Source organism: Ranitomeya imitator, chromosome 9 (assembly GCF_032444005.1).
Source record: "Ranitomeya imitator isolate aRanImi1 chromosome 9, aRanImi1.pri, whole genome shotgun sequence".
NCBI classification, from domain to species: domain Eukaryota; kingdom Metazoa; phylum Chordata; class Amphibia; order Anura; family Dendrobatidae; genus Ranitomeya; species Ranitomeya imitator.
Genome location: NC_091290.1, coordinates 20,197,005 through 20,219,407, shown reverse-complemented (window position 1 = coordinate 20,219,407; position 22,403 = coordinate 20,197,005). Strand labels below are relative to the sequence as shown.

The 22,403-nt window shown below is 43.2% G+C and overlaps 1 gene segment (V, D, J or C); it reads left to right on the top strand.

The window, feature by feature from the left end:
- Positions 1–22,403, top strand: part of LOC138648730 (Ig gamma-2A chain C region-like) — a 47,272-nt gene that overhangs the window by 19,846 nt on the left and 5,023 nt on the right. The window contains 5 exon segments of the C gene segment in view: positions 1,507–1,857; positions 6,196–6,531; positions 9,674–10,078; positions 12,105–12,404; positions 18,118–18,206. Coding sequence covers positions 1,507–1,857; positions 6,196–6,531; positions 9,674–10,078; positions 12,105–12,404; positions 18,118–18,179 — 1,454 coding nt within the window.

Sequence of the window (22,403 nt, the reverse complement as noted above, 5' to 3'; positions counted from 1 at the left end):
GTATATAGCAGCCATGCAGTATATAACACAGCCCATGTAGTATATAGCAGTGTGGGCACCATATCCCTGTTAAAAAAAAATAATTAAAATAAAAAATAGTTATATACTCACCCTCTGGCGTCCAGCGAAGCTGTGCCGATGCGCGCACGGCTGCCGCCAGCTTCCGTTCCCAGGATACATTGCAAAATTACCCAGATGACTTAGCGGTCTCGCGAGACCGCAAAGGCTTCTGGGTAATTTCACAATGCATCTCTGGGAATGGAAGCTGGCGGCAGCAGCGCGCACCTCGGCGGACGACGGAAGGTGAGAATAGCAGGTTTTTTGTTTTTTTAATTATTTTTAATATTAGATCTTTTTACTATTGATGCTGCATAGGCAGCATCAATAGTAAAAAGTTGGTCACACAGGGTTAATAGCGGCGGTAACGGAGTGAGTTACCCGCGGCATAACGCGGTCCGTTAACGCTGGCATTAACCCTGTGTGAGCGCTGACTGGAGGGGAGTATAGAGCGGGCCCCGGGCACCGACTGGACGGGAGTAGGGAGGGACTAATTCTCGGCCGGGCTGCTGTGGCCGTCGCTGATTGGTCACGGCAGCCAGGACATGCAGCTTCCGAGACCAATCAGCGACGCGGGATTTCCGTGACGGAAGTTGCAGACAGACGGAAGTACCCCTTAAACAATTTTATATATATATATATATATATATATATATATATATATATTGGGACAGTGCAGCTAATTATATATACAGCGGATACAGGATGGCTAATTATATATAGAAGGGGACAGTGCAGATAATTATATATACAGGGGCACAGGATGGCTAATTATATATAGAGGAGGACAGCGCAGCTAATGATTTAATTATTTATACAGATGCTGCATTTAACTTTCCAAGCAAAGTGGATGTGATTTTATGAAAAGTCTTGCTCGCTGTGTGTTTAGAGACATTGTTGAACTGTACATTTTTAATGAGTTTTTTTCTCCATCGGCTTCTATAGGGAGCCTGAGAAAAAAAACGTTAACAACACAGCAGTGTGTTAAGTCCAGAAAATAACGATAATCTGTACTAAAAATATTAAAAATGCTGTTTCAAATCTGCACTAAAATCAAATCAAATAAATGAAAACAAGCTTTAAAAAATGCAATAAATCAGATTAGATTGTTATAGTGTATTTTTATGCGGACATCTGTAGGAAACATGTAGATAAAAAGCAGTAGAAAACACACAGAATATATGCTACGTGGGAATACGGCCACAACAATAGCATATAGCGGGAGCAGCAGTTGAGCTCCGGACCTGGGGAGGGTGAGTAACGCCAGTGGGTTTTGTTTTATATAACAAACTGCGCCCAGAGACAAGCAATTTCTGAAAGGGAACAATCCATTTAAATTATTTTTACTGCACCAAAATAATTATTTGCCTCCATTCTTTAGTTTATTAGCTAAATAAAACATGCAGTATTAAATTGCTACTAATTAGATTATTCTTGCCTATCTTTCAGGTAATTTAGATATCACCAGGATCTTACCCCCTATACAGGCTCTGCTGGGTCATAACATAACCGTCCCTTGTAACTTTCTAGGCTATAAAACTTCACCTTTGGATCTTTCCAAAGTTTCTGTGCGCTGGACTAAGAAAGCACCAGAAACTAACGAAACACGGGTTTATTTTTTTGATGGTACACGTCACATCGCTGACAGACCTGGATCACATATACCGGACAGTGGACTAATGGAAGGAAATGGCAGTCTGTACCTACCCAACCTTCAGTCCAGCGATGAAGGAGAATACACCTGTTCTATTATCGTCACCCCTGGTAAGGAGACAAGTGAAGTCTCTCTACAGATATCAGGTAAGTGCTGAGATCAGAGACACGTTGTAAGAGGAAAGGCGTGCACCCACCAACCTTCCTGCCTCTGGACTCACAGTGCTTGTAGGGATCTCACTCCCTGTCCGTGCCATTCCGGATCCTCGTATTTTCTTCTTTTCTCCAGTGGAGCTGGTGTCCTTCCTGGACATTGTTCTCCTCCCCTTCCATTGCCCCCCACTTGAAAGTGAGGTTTGATAAAGGCCCATCAAGGGGTCAAAACGTTACCTCAACACATTAAATCACTGTGGTGTTCCCTATTTAAAAATTTCACGTTTATGACGCAAATTCATATTCTGAGTGCGGTTGTTTTCTTCAATTTTGAGATCAGAGACACAGCGGAGATCAGGGCTCATAGGATCTTTTTGGAGATTTTGAACAGTGCAGATCAGGGTTGCAAAATCCAACACTCACAAAACAGAACAGGAAGCACTATCATGTCATTGACTACAATTACTGTGCTGCGGTAAACGTACAGATTCAGGTGTCCTCTACTTTGGAGTTACTTTAAAGAATTTAGTGAGATTGGAAAACAGCACCACCTATTTAGCTGTTTCTTAGAAAAGCTGTCTCTATTCCAATATTGTACCGCACCTTTAAGTGCCATATTAGGAAATTAATTTTTTCAACAATTCATTAGTCTCATTCGCAAAAATCAGCAGCATTAAATGTCTTACCGTGCAGATCAGCATTTGCAGCCTGTCACTTTCTGCTGTGGATTTTTACAGAGACTTAGGGTATGGTCACACTCCATTTGTTTTCCCCATCATGTTTGGAAGGGGTCCGTTCTTACAAACCATGGACAAAGTGCCTGCAAAACGCATAAAAACCCCTCCCTATTCATTTCTGTGGAGAAACGTCTTGCATTTATATGTTCAGTCTTTTGAGCGTCTTGGAAATGCTTCAGGTTTTTGAAAGCGTCAAGTGTTTAAAAGAAGCGACCGGACCATTCCACTTAATAGGTTCAGAAATGCTGCAGAAAATCTGCAGCATCAAAAACGTACCAAAATCTCATCATGGGAACGTAGCCTTAGGGTAGGTTTCTGATTTTTTCTTCCCCAGGCGGTTTTGGAGCAGAATCACTACGAAAAAAATCATGCAAAAAACTTGAAAGACTTATTAATTTTTATTGAAAAATGAATGGCGGTTTATATTTTAAGTCTTTTGATCAATTATCACCACCTTCAAGTCTCCGAGTGTTTAAAAGAAGTGATAAATGTACAATGATAAATGTAAGGTTATACACATGGGAAGAAGGAATCAATATCACCATTACACACTGAACGGGAAACCACTGGGTAAATCTGACAGGTAGAAGGACTTGGGGATCATAGTTAATGATAAACTTACCTGGAGCAGCCAGTGCCAGGCAGCAGCTGCCAAGGCAAACAGGATCATGGGGTGCATTAAAAGAGGTCTGGATACACATGATGAGAGCATTATACTGCCTCTGTACAAATCCCTAGTTAGACCGCACATGGAGTACTGTGTCCAGTTTTGTGCACCGGTGCTCAGGAAGGATATAATTGAACTAGAGAGAGTACAAAGGAGGGCAACAAAATTAATAAAGGGGATGGGAGAACTACAATACCCAGATAGATTAGCGAAATTAGGATTATTTAGTCTAGAAAAAAGACGACTGAGGGGCGATCTAATAACCATGTACAAGTATATAAGGCGACAATACAAATATCTCGCTGAGGATCTGTTTATACCAAGGAAGGTGATGGGCACAAGGGGGCATTCTTTGCGTCTGGAGGAGAGAAGGTTTTTCCACGAACATAGAAGAGGAGGTGGTGATGGCGAACTCAGTCGAGGGGTTCAAGAGAGGCCTGGATGACTTCCTGGAGCAGAACAATATTGTATCATACAATTATTAGGTTCTGTAGAAGGACGTAGATCTGGGGATTTATTATGATGGAATATAGGCTGAACTGGATGGACAAATGTCTTTTTTCGGCCTTACTAACTATGTTACTATGTCCATGCTTTAGGTGTTTTCGGCTATCAAGCTGCTATATACTTGACAAAAGAAGTCAATGGGAAGTCTCCAAAAAAACACATGGTTGTTTTCTTTTTTTTTTATAGCAATAACGCCTTAAAAAGGTAGTTTTATTCATTGCTTAAGAATATTAAAAATCATGAAAAAAATCATGAGAAAAAAATGCAAAAAAAGATTTTAAAAAGAAAACAGAGAACAGATAACACCTAAGAAAAATATTAACAAAAGGTTTCAGGACAAAAAAATACCACGTAAACACCAGTGTTTTGTGTAAACATACCCTTTGCGCACAGTCCCACGGGTCAAAAACGCAGTGAAAATTCTCAGCGCAAATTGTTATTTGCGGTCATTACATACTGCGACTGTGAATTCATAGTTCCGCCTTTTAAGTGCCAAGGGTTAAATGTGTGGGAAATCCACACCTATTCCACAATGAGATTTCAGTGTTTTTTTCCTCTGCAGAAAATTTGCAGCAGACACGACACACAGGAACATACCCAAATTATCAGGTTCAAATTGGTATTAAATGCTGTTTATTATCTTTATTTCATTATTTAGAATGTATAGAAATAAGCCGGTGGTTGTGACCTCAACCCTGCACAAAATTTATGAATAAATAGAGTCTGAAATCACAAGCACTGTGTCTCGATTCCTCAACTCAGTCTGGTGACTGTCAACTCAGCCGTCCAATCTGGAGCAGGGGCCTACTTAGCTGTCAGTATTGTGATAGGCAGCTCGGCCGTTCATTCTGGGGCAGGGCTTGCTTAGCTGTCAGTATTGTGATAGACAGCTCGGCCGTTCAATTTGGGGCAGGTGCCTGCTTAGCTGTCAGTATTGTGATAGGCAGCTCAGCCGTCCAATCTGGGGCAGGGGCCTACTTAGCTTTCCGTTTTGTGATAGACAGCTCGGCCATTCAATCTAGAGCAGGGGCCTGCTTATCTGTCAGTATTGTGATAGGCAGCTCGGCCGTTCAATCTGGGGCAGGTGCCTGCTTAGCTGTCAGTTTTGTGATAGACAGCTCGGCCATTCAATCAGAAGCAGGGGCCTGCTAAGCTGTCAGTATTGTGATAGGCAGCTCGGCCATCCAATCTGGGGCAGGTGCCTGCTTAGCTGTCGGCATTGTGTTAGACAGCTCAGCCGTTCAATCTGGGGTAGAGGCCTGCTTAGCTGTCAGTATTATGATAGGCAGCTCGGCCGTTCAATTTGCGGCAGAGGCCTGCTTAGCTGTCAGTTTTGTGATAGGCAGCTCGGCCATTCAATCTGGGGCAGGGGCCTGCTTAGCTGTCAGTATTGTGATAGACAGCTCGGCCATCCAATCTGGGGCAGGTGACTGCTAAGCTGTCAGTTTTGTGATAGGCAGCTCGGCCATCCAATCTGGGGTAGGTGACTGCTTAGCTATCAGTATTGTAATAGACAGCTCAGCCGTTCAATCTGGGGCAGGTGCCTGCTTAGCTGTCAGTATTGTGATAGGCAGCTCAGCCATCCAATCTGGAGCAGGGACCTGCTTAGCTGTCAGTATTGTAATAGACAGCTTGGCCGTCCAATCTGGGGCAGGTGCCTGCTTAGCTGTGAGTATTGTGATAGACAGCTCGGCCGTGAATTCTGGGGCAGGTGCCTGCTTAGCTGTCAGTATTGTGATAGACAGCTTGGCCATCCAATCTGGGGCAGGTGCTTGCTTAGCTGTCAGTATTGTGATAGCTCGGCCGTCCAATCAGGGGCAGGGACCTGCTTAGCTGTCAGTATTGTGATAGACAGCTCAGCCGTCCTATCTGGGGCAGGTGCTTGCTTAGCTGTCAGTATTGTGATAGACAGCTCAGCCGTCCTATCTGGGGCAGGGACCTGCTTAGCTGTCAGTATTGTGATAGACAGCTTGGCCATTCAATTTGGGGCAGGAGTGTGCTTTCAGCATTTTGAGTGACAGTTCAGTCGCCCTATAAGGGCCAGGGTGTACTGGGTTTCCTACAGCTCAGTGATTACCTGGCTATTTAGCAGGCTGTCTGCCTCTGATTATTCCCAGTTGTAGCCTTAGCTCAATGGTGCATATTTGCCTTGTTCTTCAGTGTACTGTCTCTGATCTAGAGTATTGCTACCTGACCTTTTATAGCTTATCTCTGACCAACCGTTTGCCTAGCTTGATGCGTCACCTTTCTGAAATTCTGACCTCGAACTGTGACCTGACTTCGCCTTTGCCTTACCCCTTTTGTTTTTGATGAGCCCTATTGATAACTGACCCAGGACCTCTTGACTACAGAGCCTCACGGCTTGTCCATGAGCATTGACAAGCCTCACACAGTGTGTAATAATAATGTTTTTCTTTGCAGCTAAGCCAACTTGTACATTGAGTGACTCCAGGCTAGAGATGAATCCGGACACAGAGAGATCTGTGACATGTTATGTAAATGGATACTATCCGAAACCTGTAACAATACAATGGGTGAAGTACAGTAAAGCTTCATCCAAGTCTGAACTGGATAGCCAAACCTGCACCACTGAACCAGTCCCGAGCCAAAATGACACGTACAATGTGACAAATGTGCTGTCTGTGAAGCCCAAGAGCACAGATGAGGACAGAGATGTGTATTCCTGTGTAATTACCCACAGGTCACTGAGAGACGAGCTTACTTGTAATATTACTCTCTCAGTCACTGCTAAGGAAGGTAAGTGTCAAAGCCAGTAGCTAGGATGGCTCTAGTCATAGACTTTAGAAGAGTTGCTCTTATATGGCCACTGGAGATTTATTATAGATCACAGCATTAGCTACCACTTGTGGTTACATACAGAGACATGAGATCTGTATATCTAACAGCAGCTGAATATGGTTTCTACCTTTCCTTCATCACATTAATTGTGATATGCAATGTTTTAAAAAAGTAAATAGAGCGGAATGGGGAGCAAAGTTTTCCCATATCTAATAATGGACTTGTCTTCTGCATGGACTATGTCATCTAATGATGGGCATGTCTTTCTATTGTGTCACAGATGTGCCAAGTGCTTTTTTCTACATTGATAAGACCTTGTAGGTAGATTACATTAGTGGTATTGCGACTCAGTTACTCATGTTCTCTTTTCAGGTGTTTATTTCCTTCACTTCTCGGTGTAGTTTTAGGCCATGTTCACACAGTGCGTTTTTTACCGCGGAACCGCGGCGGTTTTGCCGCCGCGGTTCCGCAGCTGTTTTCCATGCAGGGTACAGTACACTGTACCCTATGGAAAACAGGACACACTGTGCACATGGTCCGGAAATTGTAAAAAAAAAGACGCGCTGAATAGCTCCCGGAAAAAAGAAGGAGCATGTCAATTCTTTTTCCGGAGCCGCAGCGGTTCTGCACCCATAGACCTCCATTGTGAGGTCCAAACCGCAGTAAAACCCGCAGATCAAAAATATATCTGCGGGTTTTACTGCGGTTTGATGTGCAGAACCGCTGCAGCAGGAAGTGCGGGGAGCGGGCGGAAGTGCGTGGGCGGAGTGTGGCTGCCCCCCCCCCCCGTGTTCCGATCCCGCCCCCCCATGCTCCGATGCCCCCCCCCAGTGCTCCGATGCCCCCCCCCCCCAGTGCTCTGATGCCCCCCCGTGCCCTAATCTCCCCCCCTTATACTCACCCGGCGTCCCGGTGTCCGTCCGGCCGTCTTCTCCCTGGGCGCCGCCATCTTGCAAAATGGCGGGCGCATGCGCAGTGCGCCCGCCGAATCTGCCGGCCGGCAGATTCGTTCCAAAGTGCATTTTGATCACTGAGATATAACCTATCTCAGTGATCAAAATAAAAAAATAGTAAATGACACCCCCCCCCCTTTGTCACCCCCATAGGTAGGGACAATAAAAAAAATAAAGAATTTTTTTTTTTTTTTTTCACTAAGGTTAGAATAGGGGTAGGGGTAGGGTTAGGGGTAGGGGTAGGGTTAGGGGTAGGGTTAGGGTTAGGGTTAGGGGTAGGGTTAGGGGTAGGGTTAGGGTTAGGGGTAGGGTTAGGGGTAGGGTTAGGGGTAGGGTTAGGGGTAGGGTTAGGGTATTTTCAGCCATTTTAACCCTAAAAAAATTCCTAGAAAACACACAGACTCTGGCTAGAAAACTGCATCAAAAAAACGCATCAAAAAACGCATCAAAAACGGACCAAAAAAGGACCAAAAAAAGGACCTGCGTTTTCTGCCAAGAGCTGCAGTTTTTTAAAAAACAGTCAGGAAAAAAAAAGGATGGAAATCCTGAACGTGTGAACATACCCTAAGGGTATGTGCACACGTCAGGATTTCTTGCAGAAATTTTCCTGACAAAAACCAGACATTTCTGCCAGAAATCCGCATGCGTTTTTACCGCGATTTTACCGCATTTTTGGTACGTTTTTTTCCCAAATGCATAGAATTGCGGGAAAAACGCAGAAAATCCGCAAAAATAATGAACATGCACATTTTTTTACAGCAATGTGTTTTTTTCGCGAAAAAAACGCATCCATGTGCACAAAACATGCAGAATGCATTCTAAATGATAGAATGCATAATGTATGCGTTTTTAATGAGTTTTTATAGCGTTTTTAGCGTGAAAAAACACAAAAAAAACGCGAAAAAACCTGAACGTGTGCACATGGCCTTACTGTCGGAAACTAAATTTCCCCATGTATATTATTATAATACCGTCAACTGCTTAGGAAAATAGTAGTGGAAATCTCATATGAGGACCTGTCATTCCCCCCATCATTGTGATTAATTGTACATACCTTCATTTTGTTGTCTTTATTCTCTTATAGGACACAGCAAAGCATGGATTGTAGTTGGGATTGTTGTAGCTATAGCCTTCATTACAGTGGCACTAGTAATATGCTATTACTTTTGTATAAAAGGTAAAACGTTTACTCACAGTCTCTACTAAGAAAACCTTGTTATATATGTAACAGTACTGGAGATACATTGGCAGTGAGGACACCTTCTGATCCTTTAAGGCCTTCATTTGGGAAAATAGTAGCAAAAACTGAGACATGACCATGACGTGTGAATAAGTCCAAAAGTTGGAGGCAAATAAGAAAATCAACTGGTGTTAGGAGCTACGAGGCTTAAAGTTCAATATTGTATCTTTATAGGGTTTGGCTTATCACAAATTTAGGAGACATATAATTTGTATGTACTATTCGTGTCTGATAACTAGGGGTGCTGCCATTTTGACTCCTTTCTGAATGCTAAAACATCTCCTATTGGCATCTTTGTGCCTTTTCTGGGAGCCACGTGGTATTCATACCAGTATCACAGAAGCTCTGTTTTCAGACTCCTCTCACCACAGGCCCCATAATGTGGTGCATTTTACCTCTCTGGTAGGAAAACTACTGGTCCTGGTGCATATTTTGCACTGCCATGCATACACTAGCATTACATTGTAAAAAAAAATACACTTTATTTCTTGTTTTTTAGTTACGACAGTGCTTTAATGAGATTTTCAGCATGAAATGGGGTCAGTTTGGTAGGAAATCAATTAACCTTTGACTGCACTTGGACATAATCTAAGCAAAATCATGGAGGTCATAAAAACTCTACACAGATATGGACCTTGGTCAAATTTAAACCCAGAGACCCAGCGCTGATAGTCAACAACATTGCCAACCATTGAGCCACCTTACTGTTTGGGTATGATATACTGCCCTATGGCCTTAGATAATACTACTGTCCGCTTAGCTCACCTAAAGCCGTATAGCTTGTGTGTGAGTACTCAATCTGTATACCTGCTTGCTACCTCACAATGTCTCACCGCCAATGAGTTGTTATTTCTCAAGGATTTGTATAAGCAAGTGTAATAAATGATGTCATTTCGGATCTTTACAGCTACACCGACTGTTTCGGAGATCACTAAGGAAGACCTATTTCATTTGGAAAAGAGTACTCTGAAATGTTATATATCTGGCTTCAGACCAAAAGACCTTACTATAACGCTGTATTTAAAGAAAGGCATTGGAAATGAAACTAAAGTCTGTTCCTGGAACTCCAAAGAGAACAGAAATAAATCACATAACAACAATAATGAGCTGGAAATACCTCTACAGTCCGAGAATGATCCCATCAGCTTAGATCCAATTGTTACAAGAGATAAACTCATTTACTTTAACTGCATCTGTGACGTACATATAACTCCCATCTTCCAAGTTCATCATGGGGCCGTGCTTACTATGGAAATTCAGCATGGAAGTCTACCGTTGCCTATTTGCAAAGATCTATCATTAAGGGTGAAAAGTAAGCATGACATTTTTCTCTTACCTTTTACAAAAAGTGGCAGCATGAAACAGGGGTAGGCTCCCAATGGCAGACATCTAAAAAAAAAAAAACAACGTAGAGCGTGCACATCTGGTGACTCCCTGCCTGGGTGAGCTAAACTCATAGGTCTCTCCCTACAAAGCAAATGTACCGCAAATTGTGAAAGAAGAACTGCAACCCTCCCATGAACATCAAGCCACCAGCTTTGTCAATGATAAAGAGTAAAGTTTATGGCTCTTGTAATGTGTTGATGTAAAATAAAAGAAAAATTGGGGAGAGTAATTTAGACCAATGCCTCCCTGTCCAAGGCTGATAGGAAAAACTTGGGCATAAGGATTGTACAGAGCACCGTGCATCGCCCTCTAATCAACTGGTGTAAGAACAATATATGGCCATGTTCACATGCAGCATTACTGATGACTTTTTTCTGTAGCCAAAGTTTGCTCTCGGCAGCAAAAACGCTGTGTTTAAAATGCCCATTTTTCAGTGCTTCATTGCATTCAAATTGTTTCTATCGCATTTTTTCAGCATCATTTGTGTACGGATTTTATGTGTGCTTTGCCTCCAGTACATATTTAATAATAAGGCTAGTTTTATTCACCAAAAAGGTCACTGCTTTTTTTTTTTTTTTTTGCAGCATAGTTTTCCATTCTTCTTGCTTTCTCCGGGTGCAAAAATGCTGAGAGAATTGACATGCTGCAGTTCTCAAATTCGGTCAGGAAGAAAAATAAACAGGCGTGTGCATTAGATTTCTGAACTCTCATAGCTTTTGCTGGTACCGTAAAAAGCAGCTTTTAAAGGGAACCTGTCACCTGAATTTGGCGGGACTGGTTTTGGGTCATATGGGCGGAGTTTTCGGGTGTTTGATTCACCCTTTCCTTACCCGCTGGCTGCAATATTGGATTGAAGTTCATTCTCTGTCCTCCATAGTACACGCCTGCACAAGGCAAGATTGCTTTGCGCAGGCGTGTACGATGGAGGACAGAGAATGAACTTCAATCCAATATTGCAGCCAGCGGGTAAGGAAAGGGTGAATCAAACACCCGAAAACTCCGCCCATATGACCCAAAACCAGTCCCACCAAATTCAGGTGACAGAGTCCCTTTAATGCAAATTAAATGCATAAATGCATACATTTAAATGCAGAAAAAAGCAGCCAAAAAACCCTGCATGTGAACATAACCTTTAGCGGTCTTTAAGTGGATAAAACTGTTTGGACTGGTTATATGTAGATAAATCTAAATTAGTATAACATACTGATAGATTTTTTAGTTTTTTGATAACTCATGGTTTTTACTATCTCTCCTTTCTGATACATTCTTGTTTACATGTAGGGTTTGTTATAGGAAATGCCACTAATCACTTGTATGAGTTGGATACAATAGGTTTTACTGGATATAAACAATGAATATGAGTATTTATTGACAATGTGTCAAGATGGTAAAAACGATTGAGAAATTGAAACCCAAAGTGCGGTCAAAGGGATTGTTCACTGTTTACTGATGATCGATGGTTAGTCTAGGACAACATTATGATTCTGATGGGATCCAACACCCAGTACCCCGACTGAACAGCTCTGGGAGCTGACAGATGCAAACATTGAACAGACCTGGCACAGCGTAGCTCCATACATTGTTTACCAGTCAGTCTCAGGAGCTTGGCTCCTATTGAAGTGACCTAGATCTGAGAGGTAATACAGCTAAGAACAGCCACTACACAGCGTACAGAGCAGCACAGCCCTCACTGGAGATGCAAGCAGCTGATCGTTGGGGGCTGCCTCTTGTTGGACCCCTATGATGTTATATTTGTGACTTTTCTAAGGTTAGGCCACAAATATTTAAGTTATGGACAACTTATATTTTATTTACACAGAACAGTTAACACGTAGAGCTATTGACAGATATAAGACATTCCTGACAGATTGCAGCAAGTGTTGTTGATCAGGTTAGGACAAGCTATTCTGAAACTGACTTTTAAAGTTATTTATTTATTTTTTTATCTTTAGATATAGCGAAATTAGGCCCAATTCGGACAAAGCAAAACTCCTATCAGGTTGGAGACCTACTGGATCTGGAGTGCAGAATTCACTCTTTTTATCCAAAACGCATAAAAGTATTATGGTACAAAGACACAGAAATAATTTCTAAACAAAATATTAAAGCCGATACAAAAGAAAATAGCTTCTATTATGCGATAAGTTCTGTGCAGCACACTGTCAAAGAGGAAGACTTTTGGAAAACATTCAGATGTAAAGTAAAGCATCAGTCTACAACCTCTGAGTTTGTCAATTGGAAACTGGAAAAAAGTAAGTAACCATGTAATATTATACTAAAACAGATGCATGCTCCATTGAGCACATATTTACAGTTTACATATGGATAGAATGCATACATCCTGTATTACACTCCAGAGCTGCACTCGCTATTCTGCTGGTGCAGTCACTGTGTACATACATTACATTACTGATCCTGAGTTACATCCTGCATTATACCCCAGCCCAATCTCCAGACCTGAACCCCATTGAAAACCTCTGGAATGTAATCAAGAGGATGATGGATAGTCACAAGCCATTAAACAAAGAAGAACTGCTTACATTTTTGACTGGTGGAAAGCATACCAAGACCCATGAAAGCTGTGATTAAAAATCATGGTTATTCCACAAAATATTGATTTCTGAACTCTTCCTGAGTTATAACATTAGTATTGTTGTTTCTAAATGATTATGAACTTGTTTTCTTTGCATTATTTGAGGTCTGAAAGCACTGGGCTTTTTGGCTTTTTATTTTTGACCATTTTTCTTTGTCAGAAAAAAAAAATACAACATTTATTGCTTGGAAATGTTGTCAGTATTTTACAGAATAAAAGAACAATTTACATTTTACTCAAAAATATTCCTGTAAGGAGATAAATCAGACAAACTTAACATTTTGAGAAACAAAAACTTAAAAACAAAAACCATTTCCTAGTTCGATATCCCCCTTAAACCAAGTCGGAGGGGTGCTACAGTGGCACAGGACGCTCTCAAATATCCATTTCACACAAAAAAAGAGCACCAAAAGTCCCAAATAAAATCTGAATTTATTCAAAATTACATATAAAGCAAATATTTCACTGGCTCACTTGCGATGCTGTTTCTCTTGAAGCAGTCAAATTCCACATGCAATTCCATAGTAATCATACTTCTGATTTTATGAATGAAAAATCAATAGTTGGAGTACTTCATGCATGAACCGTCACATGGATATGAGGCATAAGTTGTAGTGGGAAGCTCACTGTGCTACAATGCGGCCTAGTGGGCCGGGCCAACCACCATCTGCCCCATCAAGTGCATCCACGGCCTCTTCATCCTCTGTGACTGTGGGGACAGCAATCGCACATGGTTTTGGACGCATACCTTCCACCTCTTTACCCGCAACAGCCAGTGTGATTGGAAGGTCGTCAGGAAATTTGCAAGTGGAAACACCTGCTGATGTTGAGCGCTCTCCGACATCAAGACCACAACATTTTGATCAAGCAACATAATATCTCCGCCTGCACCTTCCTCACAGACCGGCAGTTTGCCAGGGACACCCTACTCAACCCCATCTAAGCGCGGCAGCCAGCTCTTGGTCCCTGAGATGTGGATAAGTAAAAGACCATTTCCTCCTAGCCATGACAAAGCTAAGAGGTTGAATTTCACCATCTGCAAACTATTGGCTACAGAAATGCTGCCTTTCCGCCTGGTGGACACAGAGGATTTGAGACCTTATGTCCGTCGCAGTGCCCCAGTACCAGATGCCCAGTGCCACTACATCTCAAAGAAAGCTGTGCCTGCACTACACCAGCATGTCGCACACAACATCACCGCTTCCTTGAGAAACTCTGTGTGCGACAGGGTGCATTTCACCACAGACACTTGGACGAGTAGACATGGACAGGGGCGTTACATGTCGGTGACTGGGCACTGGGTAACTATGGTGACAGCAGAAGGGGCTGCTGTCCAAGTCTTGCCGTCCCCACAAGTTGCGCGACGATCCTCTGTATCTAGAAGTTCCTCCACTGCTTCTGCCTCCTCAACCTCATCTCTTTCCTCCACCTGCACCCAAAGCCTGTCTGGTAGTGCCACCTGCATGCTAACTGTGCAGAAGGGATCCTGCACACCTCCTTACTATGCGGTCACCAGGGCTCAACGGCATCAGGCAGTGTTTACCTTGAAATGTCTGTGAAATGGGAGTCACACAGCTGAGGAGTTGTGGTCAGCTCTGAAGACCGAGTTCCATCAATGGTTGTCTCCACTGAACCTGCAGCCAGGGAAGGCCGTGTGCGACAATGCTGCAAACCTGGGTGCGGCCCTTAGCCGGGTCAATGTCACACACATGCCTTGTATGGCTCACGTTTTGAACCTGGTTGTCCAGAAATTTTTATCCCGCTATCCTGGAATAGATGGGCTTCTGCAGAGGGCACAGCCGCTGTGTGCTCACTTCCGTCATTTGCATCCCGCAGCTCAACGACTTACATCTATACAGAAGTTGTTGGGCCTGCCAGTTCACCGGCTGAAATGCGATGTGCCCACAAGGTGGAATTCAACTCTGCACATGTTGCAGCGACTGTGGCAGCACCGACGAACCCTGGTGCAATACGTTATGACGTATAGACTGGGCCACCGAGATCCAGAGGTGGGGCAAATCACGCTGCAGGAGTGGTCTCAGACCATGGACCTATGCACCCTTCTGCACAGTTTTGAAGTAGCGACGAAGATGTTTAGTGCTGATGATGCCATTATCAGCATGACTATTCCGGTCACTTACATTCTGGAGCACACCTTAAACAGTATTCGGAGTCAGGTGGTGGGACAAGAGGAGCAAGAGAACAGGAGGAGTCGTATGTGGAGGGGATAATATCTCCGAGGTCCAGATGGTCGGCAGCACTAAGGCGGCTGGCATTGGAGGGTGGGGGAGAGGGATTACCGAGGGCGCATGGTAGCAGCCAAACTGTTGAGGAAGGTGCAGGAGCTGAGGAAGAAGGGGAGGATGAACTGGCGCTGGGCATGGAAGACTCATCAGATCAGGGGGACCTTGATCAAATTTCTGTTGTGCGAGGTTGGGGGGAGAGGGCAGAGGAAGGAAGCATGATTCTCACCTCGCCGCCACCAAGACAACAAGGACTTGGTCTTCCTGGATGCGCAAGACACATGAGTGCCTTCTTGCTGCACTACCTGATACATGACCCTCGGATTGTCAGAATCCAAAGTAATGCCGACTACAGGGTTGCAACACTCTTAGATCCCCGATACAAAAGTAAATTTGGCAAAATAATTCCTGCCATAGAAAGGGATTCACGCATGCAGGAGTATCAGCAGAAACTGATACAGAATCTTACATCTGCTTTTCCACAAAACACCAGTGGTGCACATAGTGAATCTTTGAGTTCTAACTTGCCAACTGTGGGACTGTCGAGTCATCACTCAAACCGTAACATCGCATCTTGTGGTAACAGCAATTTTTTCCAATCATTTCAAGAATTTTTTAGACCATACTTTGCAAGGCCACAGGAGATAAGAAGTCTGACGCATAGCCAATGCCTAGAGAGGATGGTACAAGAGTATCTCCAAGTTTACATCGATGCCATGACTGTGGAACTGGACCCTTGGTCATTTTGGGCTTCCAATCTTGAAAAATGGCCTGAGCTCGCCACTCTCGCTTTGGAGATCTTGTCGTGCCCCGCAGACAGCGTTCTTTCTGAACGTGTGTTCAGCGCTGCTGGTGTTGTGCTGACAGATAAGCGCACGCGGCTGTCCAGTGACAATGTAGACAGACTAACGTTCATCAAAATGAACAAATCATGGATTTGCAAGGACTTTTCTACCCCTGTGTCATCCTGGGGAGACTAAAAGGTTGATGATTTTTGAAAATCACCTCACCAACCATTTTATTAAACTCTGGCAAAATTGATGCCACTTAAGTGGTGTCTGTGGCCCAATTTTTGGAAAAAATGGAGTCCCCTTGCTGTGTTTTACATGTCGTTGGCATCGTCAATTCCAGGTGGGTGGGATCACTCCCCCCCTTTTAACCTTTAGAAACTACATACATTATGGCTTGGGGTAACACAGATGGTTGAGTCTGCAGAGATGTTTACTCATACTATGGCCTTGGAATCAGAGGTCTGCTCCAAAGCTTCAGTGTCTGTTTATCTAATTCCTATTTTGTAACTGCATCTAGCCCAGGCAATACTTTGGGCCTAGTAGCAGGGTCTGCTAGTCAGCAGAGTACCCCACTCATAAAGCAAGCTACACCGCCTGTTTATCTAATTCCTATTTTTTAACTGCATCTAGCCCAGGCAATACTTTGGGCCTAGTAGCAGTGTCTCCTACTCATCAGAGTACCCCACACATGAAGCAAGCTACACCGCCTGTTTATCTAATTCCTATTTTTTAACTGCATCTAGCCCAGGCAATACTTTGGGCCTAGTAGCAGTGTCTCCTACTCAGCAGAGTACCCTACCCATGAAGCAAGCTACACCGCCTGTTTATCTAATTCCTATTTTTTAACTGCATCTAGCCCAGGCAATACTTTGGGCCTAGTAGCAGTGTCTCCTACTCATCAGAGTACCCCACACATGAAGCCAGGTACACCACCTGTTTATATAATTCCTATTTTTTAACTGCATCTAGCCCAGGCCAAACTTTGGGCCTAGTAGCAGGGTCTGCTAGTCAGCAGAGTACCCCACCCATGAAGCAAGCTACACTGCCTTCCTTTATCAATCTAACCCCTCGGCTCTGGGGTGTCCGCTCTCCCTCCAGCTCTCTCCTTCTCACAGGTGGACTACCGCGTGTATTCACACTGTGGCAAATCTTTTGGGCCCAGGCATAAGAAGTTGTTGAGGTAATGGATAATATGTGCCCCCTTAGTAACGTCCATGACGACCCATTCGAGGAAGCAACTAAATGCCTCAAATAGTGAGCAGGATATGGAGCACCCCATGGGCAAACAGCGATCTATGTAGTATGCTCCTTCACAGAAGCAGCCCAATAGGCGGACACTATTCGGAGGCACAGGTAGTAACCGGAACGCCCCCTCAATGTCTGTTTTGGCCATTAGGGTGCCCCTTCCCAACTTCTTGACCCACCTGATTGCCTCGTCAAAGAAGGTACAGTATATAGTACTGTACTTGGTTCTGCGTCGATATTGTCATTTACTGACCCGCCCCTTGGATATGACAAATGGTGGATTAGTCTGAATGCATTGAGATCCTTTTTTGGCACGACTCCCAACGGGGAAACAACAACGTCTTCTAAGGAAAGTGTTCTGAATGGGCCCGTCACCATTCTACCTAAAGATATTTCTTTTTTACATTTTTTTGTCACGACGTCTGGGTGTTGGTAGGCTGATTTTAGATTTTTACTCCAGTCTTTCTTGATTTTAGAAGGGCATGACATGCCTATATCTGTGTCTCCTCCTCCTTTTTCTCCTCCACCTTTCTTTTCACATGACTATATGTATTTGTTACTTTTTCATGTGTTTGTTGTGTCTTCTGAGCAGTTTGTAAGCTTTCGGACACCTTTTAAGGTCTTTTCTATGTGTTTGTAGGTGTTTGTGTTTACCTGCCATTGGTTTCAATGGGGTTCGACGGTGTTCGACGAACATTCGTCGAACACGCCCCAATTCGACGAACCGAACCGAACTCGAACACTAGGGGGGTGGCTCAACACTATTACTGAGCACAATCCTGACTGGTTTCCTTTAATGTGAGAAATCATGGAAAAGTTCACATGGTATGAATATTTTTTCAAGGCACTGTAAATACATCTTGTAGCAAGGATGCTACATATGCAGTAAATTAAACATGGAGCCACAAAGTAATTGCACGTACATGATATCAATAAAGACGCTAAACTGGTTAAAGTTTGTTAGACCTTTTCTCATTTTTATTTTGGTACATCTGTAGATTGTAGTGACTTATTTTAGGATCTTTTTCTTAGTTTTAGCCATCCTCAAATAATTTTTCCTCTGTTTGTCTGATATAATTCTATATATTTATAGCTGAGCCCTCATTGGATTCAATTGAGACCAGCCAAGAAATCTCTGATGGAAACGAACAATAAAAGTGTCCAATGGAAACTGGAAAAAAGGTAATAAATGCCAGGAGACTGTCTCTATTTATATTGTCCTATCTCGTAAAACTGTCTAATTAATTATTTTTCACCAAGTATATGCTTCTATTTACAAACATGAACAGATCTCCCACAAACACATAACCAAGTTGTCCTCTACTCCATAAATATTCCTGTAGGACTTCATATTTTGGCTTCCTTCTTATTTCTATGACTGCACAGACTGAGTGCAGTAGAGAAGAAGCTTGGCAGGTTAAGAACTGTTTTCACAGAGTCATCAATTCATGATGGTCAAACACTATGCATATTTATCTAAAATATTGCTCAGTAATTATTTAAAGGCTAAATTAATTTTAGATGGTTCCAAATAATGTACTAAAAGAGACCATGATGAAGAATTTGATAAAAGGTCCATAACGTGTGCCAGAAAGGTGTGAAAACTGTTCTCTAGAATCTTCAATCCTGAAATATTTTCAATCGAAGTCCAAAGCCTGAGGGTTGCTGGTGCCACTGAAACCTTGTGTGAAATCGCCTTCCACATCAGTGCTCATACATATATGTTCTTGTTTAACCTAGGAAGGATGTAGATATATGCGTAGATGGTGACTAAAATCCATACAGAATCCATAAGGTTGCCTTTAAATGGAAACAGCATAAAAAACAGCAGCTTTTAGTGACGTACCATGGAGCTTTAAACAGGGCTGACACCAGGAATTTTCAGGCACACTTGAGACTCCGCCCAGGCTCTGCCTCCACCCCAGCTCCGCCTCCACCCTGTAAACCTTCCACAGTCCCACCACCCACTCCTGGAAAAACTCCACTTCTGCACCACATCCTCACCAATCGCACATTAACAGTTCCCACTGAACACCATATCACACACATAGCCATCAGCTTTTGTTTCGACCAAAAGATTTTTTAAGCTGCCACCACAAGGTAGACTCTTTTAGCCGGGCACTACTCTACTCTAACCTATTAAACAATTCTTAAAAAAAACAAAACAGTACTCTTTATGGGAATATTTTTATTTCTTTTTCTTTAAAGGAATGAGTCACATACATTTTTAAAAAAAATGAACAATATGCCACACAAGGCACAAATACCATCACACTATGGCCGGATCACATATTACCACCACATAGTGACTGAATAATACCACATACAAGGGACAAATACCATCACACCATGACTAGAACACATATTACCACCACATAGTGACTGAATAATACTACATACAAGGGACAAATACCATCACACCATGACTAGAACACATATTACCACCACATAGTGACTGAATAATACCACATACAAGGGACAAATACCATCACACCATGACTAGAACACATATTACCACCACAGTGACTGAATAATACCACATACAATTAACAAATACTGTCACACCCTAGCCGGACCACATAGTGACTGAATAATACCATGTACAAGGGAAAAATACTGCAGCATCATGACCAGACCACAGATTACCACCATATACTGACTGAATAATACCACATACATGGGACAAAAACCACAACATGGCCGGACCACATATTACTGCCATATAGTGACCGGATAATAGCACATACATGGGACAAATACTGTCACACTATGACCAGATCACATATTAGCACCACATAGTGATCGAATGCTACAAAACTGATTAACAAAAACCCACAGTACTAATATACCGGTGACATTATACACATGAGCTCGGTTTATATGGGAGGAGAATGGAGATGACAGGAGGTCAGGATGGAGTAACATGGGGTCAGGATGGGAGAAGATATGGGGCCAGGACTGAGACTTACTACCCCCATGTCTCTCCATTCTGCCCCATTTGATCTCCTATCCTGCCCCCATAATCCGACGTTACAAAAAAAAAAAGTTTTAAAAAAATTCCTCCTTACTTGGCCGCGGTTTAGCGGCGTCTTCTTCCTTCATCAGTCCGAGGACTCATGTTCAGTTACGGAACCGCTGGGGCCCGGTGAACAGAAGAGAGGCGGCCCATTTTGGGCCCCCTCTGACAGTATGGTCAGTAATGCCCTCATGGCGGCCCTGGCTTTAAACCCTGACAAAGTTTTAACAGTTATACACTTGAATTAAGGGTCCAACAATAAGCTGATAACTAGCTGTCTCCCTGCTAGAACAGCCTAGCTGGAATATTTGGGCAACCCTGGTACTAAGTGATCAGTTTTCCTGCAGCGCCTCCAGAGGAGAAATAAAGTATTACACAGTACCCATTCTTGGTAGCTATTCTCCACTTAGGGTGCTGAACAGACAGATGCCCTACTTTTAACTCTGAACTCTCTAAAGTAGGTACATAAAAATGCGGATTCTAAAAAAAAAAAAAAGGTTGGGAAGATTATTCTCTGTGAACATAGCAATACATTATAGCATGGATTAAGATCTGAAGATTTTCAGGATGCTGGACTTCCGTTTTTCCTTGTTAATTTCCCTGCTACACCGGGGGAATCCGTGCACTCGAATAATCTCAATAATCTTTTATTAAAGGTTTTCCTTTTGCACTTCTTACTGCAGCTTTCATGGACTGCACAGCACTTCTATCAATACTATAGCTGCTGGTGAAAGAGTATGTGACCAAACCAGTCCATCAGCCCTCTCCAACCAAAAAAACAATTTCTGGTCACATGCTCTTCCAAGATAAGCCACATTATAATAATGAAAGCTGTGCCATCTATGAGGCAGACTGCACTAGCAAAGTAAAACCTGCAGTATTTATGTATTAAGTGTCACAAATTCATGTACCCAATATATTTGTTAAAATAAAGATAAGTGGACAACCCCTTTAAAGGTTTATTCCCATCCTGTACATTTATGTCATATTCACAAAATATGTCATTAATGAATGCTAGATGCGAGTCTCACCACGAGAGCAGGACCCGTTGTGAGCGACTGTCAGAGGAGAGATGATTTTGCCTGCACGGCTCGCTCCATTCAATTCTATAAGAGCTTCAAAAATTTCTGTGCAATAGTCAGCTGCAAAGGGCGATAACTGCTATAGATGCCCAATAGTTTACGGGTGAAATGTGTTCCTTGCAGTTGTTACCCCAAAGTATTGTTAAAGTGGCATATTTTCACTTTAATGGCACCGTAGCACATACATCGAATGATCAGCGCAATGTAGGCGCCACAGCATTTCATTGCTTACATGCAAATTGTCTCTTTGGAGAGGAAGAGAGCTAGAACTCTAGTGCCACCTGGAGCGCCCCCAAGGACAGCGGGGTACTCGGTACCGGGTCTTTCGGCTCTCAAGGGGTGACCTTGACCGTTCCTGGCCCTTGGGACGTCCGTTGATAAAAGGGAAAGGTCTTTAAAGGGATATGTTTGTGACGCCACCTGTGGTATTCGGTCAGGGTGACCGACGCTGCTTTAAGGGGTCCACTGGGGTGATGTTATGGCAGCTAGATGGTATACCTTCCCACAAGTGAAGTATGTCCCCAGGGCTTCCCAGTGTGTAGATGGTGGAGTGTTGTGAATTCTGTTGTCAAGCTCCCTCCTGTGGTCATGAATGGTACTTCGGCTGGTTCTGTCCATGGACTTCCTCTGGTGGCTGTGGGTGTTTCTGAGTTTCCTTCCACAGGTGACGAGGTTAATTCGTTAGCAGGCTGCTCTATTTAACTCCACTTAGATCTTTGCTCCACGCCACCTGTCAATGTTGTTCTATTGGTCTAGTTCGCTCCTGGATCGTTCTGGTTACCTGTTTACTCCAGCAGAAGCTAAGTTCCTCCTTGCTATTTTCTTGTTTGCTATTTTTCTGTCCAGCTTGCTATTGTGAATATTGTCTTGCTTGCTGGAAGCTCTGGGATGCAGAGTGGCGCCTCCGCACCGTGAGTCGGTGCGGAAGGTTTTTTTCCTGCACACTCTGCATGGCTTTTTGTAGGTTTTTGTGCTGACCGCAAAGTGACCTTTCCTATCCTGTCTGTTTAGTAAGTCAGGCCTCTCTTTGCTAAATCTATTTCATCTCTGTGTTTGTGATTTTCATCTTTGCTCACAGTCAATATATGTGGGGGGCTGCCTTTTCCTTTGGGGAATTTCTCTGAGGCAAGGTAGGCTTTATTTTTCTATCTTTAGGGTTAGCTAGTTCTGAGGCTGTGAAGAGTTGCATAGGGAGCGTTAGGAGCAATCCACAGCTATTTCTAGTGTGTGTGATAGGTTTAGGGATTGCGGTCAGCAGAGTTCCCACTTCCCAGAGCTTGT